The following is a 9215-nucleotide window of genomic DNA, read 5'->3' as shown; positions in this document are numbered from 1 at the left end:
CTGCTTTTCCTCCCCACCACTGGAGCTGCATTAAGGCCCAGCAATTTGGCCATCCGGGCTCCTACATTTTGATCCTGGTAATTTTAAATGGTGATGTGACCCTAAGAACAAAAACAATTTCCCCCTCACTGTATTTTGGTTGTTCTGGGACACCTTCTGCCCTGTAATCAATAAGAGTTTAAAAATAAATTTATGTTGTGCTTTTCAAACATAAAAATATTTTCCCGAGGAGAAAGTGCAAGTTTCTTTTACAGAGAGGGTAAATATTTGTGCCCCGTGTGAAACAAATAGCTTCAAAGCAGCGGAGGGGTAAATATTATTGCTCGAGTGATCTCCGCGCTGTCTCTTCTCTAGCCAGGAATGTATTAATGTCATAGCTTTCCTTCCTCCCCTGGTGCCACACCAAGGCCCACCTTCCCCAATGCCGCTGCTGACCCACAGGGGCAGCACACAGACCCCATAGGGACAAAGCATGGGGCGGTGCCCCAAGTGCTCCTGAGGCAGCAGGGGAGTGAGGTGGGAAGGTGACCTGCGTGATGAGAACCAAAGGCACGCCAACAATATTGTTATTGCTATTTGCAGCGTGATAGGAATGCGGTGAGAAAACACAAGAGGGCGAACACTTAAGGTAAGGATAATCCGGGCGGGACTGCCCACGGCTGAGACAAGGGCTCCTGCCTGGTGCGTTGGGGCAGCCCAGACCGGGGACATGGTCCTATATAGTACTATAGTACTATAGTACATCATAGTACATAGTGCCAGAGGGCCGGGCTGCACCACACGGACCCTGCCCCTCACACCCTTAGCCCCGCCCACCGCGCATGCGCAACCCGCCTCCCCACCGGGCAGAGGAGCGGCGCTTTGCCCTCACACACGCACGCGCTCAGACGCCGCGGCCCGGCTCTTGCGATTGGCCGCGGAGCGCCCTTTCTTCCCGCCCCCTCGGCGAGCCGCCGCTCTGCCATTGGCTCCGCTAGCCGGCGGCGCGAGGCGATTGGCTGCGGGAGGGCGGCGCGGTGGGCGGGCCGGGCCGGGCCGGTGTCCGCCGTTAGGTGAGGTAGGGCCCGGGATGTCGCCGCCGCTTCCGGGTTCCTAGCGGAGCCGCCGCGGACGGCGATGGCGTAAGTTTGGGGCGGCGCTGCGGGGCGTCCAGAGCGGCTGTGATGGTGCCGCGGTACCGGCCTCACAGCACCGCGGTGACCCGGGCTGGGCCGTCTGCTGTGCTGCGTTACGGGTGGGTTGGGGGGTGCAGCGGGGCGGGCTGCCCGAAGGAGCCGTGAGTACCGCACAGGTTATGGCTGCGTGTTGGTGTCACCATCTCTGCGTGCAGTGACCGGTTGGGCCAGAAGTGTTTGCCACTGGGAAGCGTGGGGAGAGCAGGAAGGGACACGCCACGAATGTATATAAAGGGGTGTTGAGATAAGCGTGGGCAGCAGCGGGGTTTGAGGTCCCACTTTGGCAGTGGGCTCCAAATGGACTCTTGCCTCAGGGTGAGGCCTGTGTGTGTGTTTGTGGACGCATCAATGCAGGTTGTGGTGAACACTGTTGGGTTGGTTGAGATCTTGTGTGTCAAGCACTTCTCTATGGGAAGCCTTCATCTTTCTGTGTGCCATGTCGGAGCACATGTCTTATGAGTGGCACCCAGGGGTCTGGAGAAGAGAAGGCTCAGGAAAGACATTGTGACTCTGCAGCTGCATGGAAGGAGGCTGTGGAGAGGTGAGGGGTCGGCCTCTTCTCTTGTGTAACTAATGATAAGGCCACAGTAGAGGCCTTAAGGGGAGGTTCAGGTTGGATATTAGGAAAAATTTCTTCCCAGGAAGAGTGTTAGTGCACAGGCTGCACGAGGAGGTGGGGGAGTCACTGTCCCTGGAGGTGTTAAAGGGCTGACAATAGCAGGACACGGGGAAATGGTTTTAAGTTAAAAGAGGGAAGATTTAGGTTGGATGTTAGGGGGAAGTTCTTCACTAGGAGAGTGGTGAGGCCCTGGAACAGGCTGCCCAGGGAGGTTGTGGATGCCCCGTCCTTGGAGGTGTTCAAGGCCAGGTTGGACGGGGCCCTGGGCAACCTGATCTAGTAAATGTGTATGTTTGGTGGCCCTGCCAGGCAGGGGGGTTGGAACTACATGATCCTTGAGGTCCCTTCCAACCCGGGTCATTCTGTGATTCTGTGTTCAAGGAACATGGAGATGTGACACTGAGAGAGATGGTCGGGGTGTGACAGGGGTGGGTTGATGGTTGGACTGGGTGATCTTGGTGTTTTCTGACCTTATGTTTCTGTGTTGAAGGAGCGCACTCTTTGTGGGTAGGCAGTTGGAAAACTCTGGCACATGGAGTGTGTGTCAGCTGCTCTTGGGTAACTGTCCCTTTACATAATGGTGTCATTAGGGAATTAAGCTAAGAGTTGACCGTTCTTTTCACGGGCAGCTGTGGAGTTGTCCTGTGCTGAAATGGTGCTTTCCTCTACCGACTGATCTTCTTCTATAACTTCTTATTGCACTTGTTGCTGTGCCAAAATGTTTGGGTTGGCTTCAGGCTGGCACAGATGCTACTGAACATCCACTTTTAGCTCACAAAAGGATGATGGGATAGGTGGTAATAACATTCATTTTCAGTTTTGATTTCTAGCAGACTGCTCCCTTTTTTCCTTATAATCTGATGATGTGTCAGAGGAGAAACTTAGAGGAAATGCTTTGGGAAAGATACATAAGAAGCTATTTCATGGAATATTTCAGAGGTACAGAGGTACAGTGCTACTGTGCGGGCCTAAAAAAGAGGAAGACAAGAAGTCAGTCATTTTGTTGAGACTGCATCTAAAAAGGCTTTGTTTTTTTTCTAAATACAGTATACACAAGGGAACTTCTAACAGTAAAAGTACACAAGCCTTTAGGTTCCCTTGTGGTTTTGTTGTTTTGGTTTTTTTTCCTTTTAAGCATCAAAAGCTGCCAACACTAGTGACCAAACAACTTTCCCATGAGGAAGTTTGGGAGACATGCTTAGATAATTTCCCTCCCACCCCCATATTAAAAGTAGTATGAAAACTCATGTGGAGTTCAGTTGGGCACTGCTGGACCAGGAGCTGGGTAGTGCAAGGAGTGTTATCTCTTGATTGCCACAGCAGAAGTTTCTTTAATTTCACATGTATTATAACCGATGTCCTGTACTTTAAAAGAAATAGTAAGAAGAAAATCTATACTTCTGTTTCTTTGTTTTTTTTAAGGTCAGAGTTGTATCATCGGCCATGGTATTTTGTTTTTTCTAAAGATAACTTTTGTGTACCAAAAGCATTGGTGTTTCAAAGGGTTTGAAGTAAGGAATACATCACTTCAGACACTTTTGGATACCTAATCATTGGATTTGTGCTAACAATCATCTTTTTCATTGTACTTTTTTGGATGTGATACATGTCTAAGCTACTTAAACCAGGTTTTTGTTTTGTTTTTCCTCCTTCTCTCGAGAGTGTTAATATTTAATGTATTTGCTTCTTTGGTGGTTGCGAGTTCTCTTCTAGATAAAGCAAATCTTACCAGGTAGGCAGCTGTAAAAAATGATTTTTGTATCTTAGAGCTCTTCAATTCTGATTGAATTCATTACTTAAGTAAACATATTTACTACTGTGGTGTGAATGGGATGTAGCTGCTACCATCCACACAGCAGTCTGACAAGGTGTGTTACCTGTTTCTGTTTGCGGCTGTAGTGCAGCTTGTTTACATCTTACTGCTTGTTAGTTCAAGCACACCAGCAACTTTCTTTCTCTTCCTTCCTCTTTACTGCACTTGCTGATTCAGACCAGTTGAGCTTCCTGGGCTGGCTGGGGACTACTTGGAAGTCACTGGACTCAGCTGGAATGTTTGGGGAGAGCCAAGGTTGGCAGCTCTGCATTCTGTGAGGTGTACCAGAGGTGCATCCAGGTGCTGACAGCATCGCTGTACCATCTGTAGCAAGTTCACCTGAGGTCTGTTGACATTTGTAGGGCTTCTTTCTGATATCACTCAGTTATCTCACAGTATCACAGTCTTGTGCAGGTTGGAAGGGACCTTAGAGATCATTGAGTCCAACCCCCAGGATTTGAGCCTCTGTGTAGCAGAGCGGCACTTCTACCACTTGCGACACAGGGGGGATTTGAACCCGGGCCTCGGTGTTGCAAAGCGGCATTCCTACCTATCTGAAGCTCTCATTTTGTACCAGGTATTCCTGGAGACCCTTTTAGAGAAAGCAAGGAATGAATAGGGCACAGAAATGCCTTTTCTTTGCTTTTCTATAAGGAACCATGTACTACAGATATGAAGCATCCATGCATATTGTCTAAATACATTCATTTAGACTAGCAGGATTTACCTCCTGTTGTTCAGCCTGTTGTCTTGAGTGTAATTGTAACTCTACCTTCTAGCAAATACTATAGAAATCGAGAGTTGAGTGTCTCAGAGTGGAAATTAACTTTAAATAATGAGGAAGCAAATGTGCGCTTTATTTTAGGAAGCTGATTTTGCTTTTCATATTTGCTTAACAAATACCCAGTAAGCACTTAATTTCTGTGAAAACATAAGCAATAGCCATGGTGAATTTAAGTTCCTATTTCATCTCCCCCATACATTTTAGTACTAATAAGGGTTTTGTTGGGGTTGTTGCGGGGGTGATGTCAGAGTGTGATAAAGGATCTGGGTAGCAAAACTGTTGGATTTGGGCTTCATTTTTTTGTGTTTTTCTTTTTTTGCCTCACCTGTCCAGCTTTAGGGTGGGCTCCTGTCTCACTTTTCAGGAGTCAATTCTTATATATGCATATTTTCTGTGCATTTTTTTTATGATGTTGTTCAAGCAGATGTTTGTCTCAGGGTTAAGTGTTAACATGTCACGCTGTGGTTAATCTAGTTTACTGATTTATGGCCTCAAGCTGCACCAGGACAAGTTTAGGTTGGATACTAGGAAGAACTTCTTTACAGAAAGGGTAGTTAAGTATTGGAATAGGCTCCTCAGGGAGGTGGTTGAATCGCCATCCCTGGTTGTGTTTAAGAGCCGTTTGGATGTGGTGCTCAGGGATATGATTTAGTGTAGAGTTTTTAGAGTTAGGGTTCTGGTTAGGCTGCGGTTGGACTTGATGATCTTCAAGGTCTTTCTCAACCTGGGTAATTCTATGATTCTATAGTTGGGTGTAACTGAAGTGTGTTTGTAGATAGTTGTAGCTGCTTTTGAGTGATTGGCTTTTTAGGAACGGTGTATTTGCCAGGGAATACTGGATGCAGGCTGGAAATGAGGTGCATCCCCTCAGGTCTGCAATATTACTTACCTCATTTTCCTTCACTTACATCTTTTTAGTACTGAGAAAAATTGAATAGGTTGTGACTTTATTATTATTTTGAGTCTATTAGGTGCATGTTTCTCCTATACATAATGACCTTCTGACCAGGAGGAGCAGGTCTAGAGTAACAGGGAAGCCTGACATCTGCAGGTGCCTCTAAACATGAGCCTGGGAAGCAGGCCCCAGTGTTCCAGTGTGCCATCTCAAACAAAGCTCTGGCCTTCTGTCTGCCTGTGTTCCACACATCTCATCTGTGGGCAGATGGCTGCACAACACCTTAAAGGGCTGCCATGACAATGAGTACTGTGATTCTTCCACTTTGGTGCCTTCAGACTCTGGCCTTTCTCCTTTCATCCTCTGAGGAGGAACTTAATGAACTTTTTGTATGTGTTAACGTGGCATGCGGTCATGAAGGTCAGAAGTGATGTACTGAATAGTAAGGCTGTGTTTAAATAAAATAAAGTATGTTGTGGTTCTGGAGCATGTTCTTTGTTTAATGAGAGCATCATCACAAGACAGTGGAAACCTTAATAAAATGTTGTAAATAAATGCAGAAGAGCTACATGTGTATTTCTGGGTTTCTTGTCCTTGCTGCTGTTTTCTGTCTGATGCTGGCAGGCTGTAAGGATTGCTTCCCACCCAGCCTTGTGCTTCCCAGAGCTTAGGAAAGCACACTGCTCCCGTGCAATAGTGCCCTAACAGTTTACATTTAAGCTACAGGTACAGCAAGATATTGGTCAGTGCTCCTGCAAACTGCAGCAGTTGGGTTGCACTCTTGTTGTGCTGCAAAGCGACTTTGGCCTTAATAATGTGCGTAACAGCTGGACACTGAGAGTAGCTGCTATGTGTCCCCAGAAGACTGCACTACTTCCTCTCGATGCTGCTGGTGATCCTCATCCCTCCTGTCTGTCCTCCTTTGCCATATAAATGCACAAGGCTGTGTTAAGCTAATTCACGTAAGTGAAATTGCTTTGTAATCGAAATGAGCTCCTGTGCCCCTGAGATCCACGTACATCCAGTACAGTGCTGCCTGTTCTGGATACCAGCACTTCCACCACCGTGCTGCTCCCTCCTCAAAGGCCTCAGCTGAGGTCAGTGGGGTCAAGCATCAGCATGCAGCTCCAAAACTTGCCACCGATGTCTGACAGGGGATTACTGGGCTTAGCTGTGTGTGAACTGCAAGTGTTATCCAGAAAACGTCCAAGGATATCCAGCCTATGGGTGAGGTAGTGATGTGAAAAAATGATGGATGTGGACTCTGAGTAGGTAATATCAGGATCCCATGGCTTCCAGCCTCTGAGTTGTCTTGCTACAATCTTAGGGCCATAACCATTTTGAGTATCCTGTCTTTGTATCGTGTATTGTTGGCTTTGTTTCTTTGGAAGTCTTTTAGGAAACGTATGATTTCCTGAATTGCCAGGAATTTCAATGGTGATCTCTTAAAAATTCTTGGGAGCATAGTGTTGTCTGTTAAGATGGTCCTTATTTTTTGGCAGTGCTTTTACTGTGGCCTTGATCACAAGAATAGAATTTGGTTATTTTTTGCGAGTAAGGGAGAAAAAAAAGGTTTTCTTTTGTCCATGCTGCAGTGTGTTCATCAGTTTCTCCAGTTCTTCTGCCATTCACAGACCCAGGGCTCCCAAAGGCAGCTTGCAGAGCATCCTTTACTATGATGGGGTTTTCATTAAGGTATTGTGATGGTCTTACAGCACATGGCAGTGTCATTATGTGATTTAATTAGCCATTGTAACGGCTCTTCTAAAACAAGGGCTTCTTTTTAAGAGATGTTTGTGAGTCACTCTGCTTTCCCCTGTTTGTAAGGGAGCTAAGTTAGTGGCCACTTCCCTTTAGTTATTTATAAACATTTATCAGGTCCCTCCTCAGTCTTCTTTTCCCCAGGCTGAACAGACCCAGGTTACTGAGCCTATCCTCGTACAGGAGATGCTCCAGGCCTTTATCATCTTTATGGCTCACTGCTGAACAACTTCTAGGAGATCCTTGTCTTTTCTTCAGCCCAGGTCCCTCACCACAGAGCTCCTCACCAGCACATCATAGTTCCAAGGTACTTTACTTATAGAACTAGGAGAAAAACAAATGTGCTGAAGGCGAGTATTTCTAACTTCTCCTTCCATGCTTAGTTCTCAGATTATAATACCGAGAGATGGTACCACAGGAAAGACTAGATAAATACTAGTTCTTTTGCTTTTTCACAGATGATGTGCTTCTTACGTTCTTTTGCTCTGGATGGAAGGCGTTGGAGACTTCACATAGACATGAAATAAATTCTTTTTTTCTTGGAGGCTGAATGTTGACAGCAAGACCGGCTGCCAGGAGCTGGAGGGTGGTTAAAAAAAAGGAAGAATTATTTCTCTGTAAGAAGGCTTGACAGCTTATGTCCAAGGGAAAAAACTTCAAATGAAACTAATACAAGAAAAATACTGCCGTGTGATTACAAATGCTATTGAGTTGAGCTACTCCCTGTTAATCATGCTTAATTAATATAACCCACTTGTGAGGTGATTTATGGGTGGCTTGAATAAAGGCGTAAGATCAGAAGGACTGGTTTTCCACGCTCTGTGTAACAGCAATGCTGTGTAGTCAGTTTTTACAGTGACTAATGCAAATCCATTGTGAAGCAAGGGCATTAGTGGGCATGCTGGATTAATAGGCTGTGGAAAGTTTTTGTCACTCTCGATTAGTTGGGAGTGCAGCCTTGAGCCTTTCTTTCCTTCAGGGCTGCAGGGTTTGCGCTGCAGGCTGTGTGCACGATGCAGTGTCTGTAGGATGCCACATGGCAGCTGCCTTGAGCTGTAGGCAGAGCTGTGTTGAGTACTGATACCTTGGCACAGTCCTGTGCTGGTTTAGTCTTCATCCTCACCTGAATTTTTGTGTACACGTGGTTGCATATGTACTTGCCCAGGGAGAGGATATGTGGACAGAGCAGACCTCTGCTTCTCAGAGGAGTTAGCTGTACTTCTGTGATACCTCCTCAGGACAGGAGGTCTAACTTGTTGCTTTTCTGAATTAGATCTTGGCTTAGTGCAGCTCACATGAGGAATGAAACCCTTGGATCAAGTTTAGCTGCCTTTCAACCTTTGGGCTTCTGCACGTACCCATGAACAACCTAATGCTTCCATATTCTGACATAAGCACCTACTTCTTTCTTATGTATAGAAGGAAATCACCTTTCTCCACTTAGTTACTGAAGGAAGCAATCAAACACGAGCAAATACTCTGGTTGGTCTCTGCTCAGGAGCTGGAAACTGAACTTGTGAATCTCTGTTCTGGGCTATGACTTCTTTGCTGATACAGGGAACTGCCTTCTCTCTTTTTGGAGAGCATAGTCTGGGATGTTGTTGATCTGCAGTCTGGTTTAGGTAGGCACCTACCTGGAAACAGTTTCAGCAGACAGCAGTGTTCTGCTCTGTATTTCTGCTCTAGAAGAGAAGGGATTTCACAAAGATGCCATTGAAGGAATAAAGCAAATTCATGTTTGTGTGAAGCAGGCTGTCAAGGACTGTTTAACATGGCACATTCTTCTGCACAGTGTAATATACTTAGAACTACTTTATTTAATTTAATTTTATTTTATTTATTTATTTATTTATTCATTCATTTATTCATTTATTTATTTTTTCTTCTCCTTCAGTTCTACAGGTGCTGGTACAAAAACAATTTAGCGATGGATCAAAGAAAAAATGATAGCTTTGTCCCAAGTATCACACAGTTGGAAGACTTCTTAACAGAGCACGACTCCAATGTTGTTTGGCTGTTAGTAGGTAAGGTGAATTTATGCTGTTTTGGTTAAGTGGTTGGTTGCGTTTTTTGGTGTACTTTTAAACATGCTTCACAAAATGTTCACCTTGCCAAAAGACATCAAAGCATTGAAAATAGCTTTTTTTTCTTGTCATATGACTATTAAG

General features: G+C 45.6%; 1 protein-coding gene across 25 annotated transcripts in view; it reads left to right on the top strand.

Moving 5' to 3' along the window:
* The first annotated feature begins 1027 nt into the window (after positions 1 to 1027).
* The window catches only part of BLTP1 (bridge-like lipid transfer protein family member 1), a 101163-nt gene continuing 92975 nt past the window's right edge, over positions 1028 to 9215 (top strand). For 23 of the 25 annotated variants that reach the window (XR_014945892.1, XM_015861881.2, XM_085546883.1 and 20 more), the window contains exons 1-2: positions 1028 to 1121; positions 8942 to 9071. Coding sequence is in view for 24 of the 25 variants with exons in the window: in XM_015861881.2 (XP_015717367.2) it covers positions 8975 to 9071 (97 nt within the window). In the remaining variant the exon portion in view is untranslated. Of the gene's footprint in view, positions 1235 to 8941; positions 9072 to 9215 lie in introns of all 25 variants that reach the window. The other 2 variants (XM_085546881.1, XM_085546880.1) reach the window with 1 other exon arrangement.

This window comes from Coturnix japonica, chromosome 4 (genome assembly GCF_054131305.1).
Source record: "Coturnix japonica strain WE chromosome 4, WE-NBRP24, whole genome shotgun sequence".
NCBI lineage: Eukaryota > Metazoa > Chordata > Aves > Galliformes > Phasianidae > Coturnix > Coturnix japonica.
The sequence above is the reverse complement of the archived record's forward strand: the minus strand, read 5'-3'. Positions and strand labels throughout refer to the sequence as shown.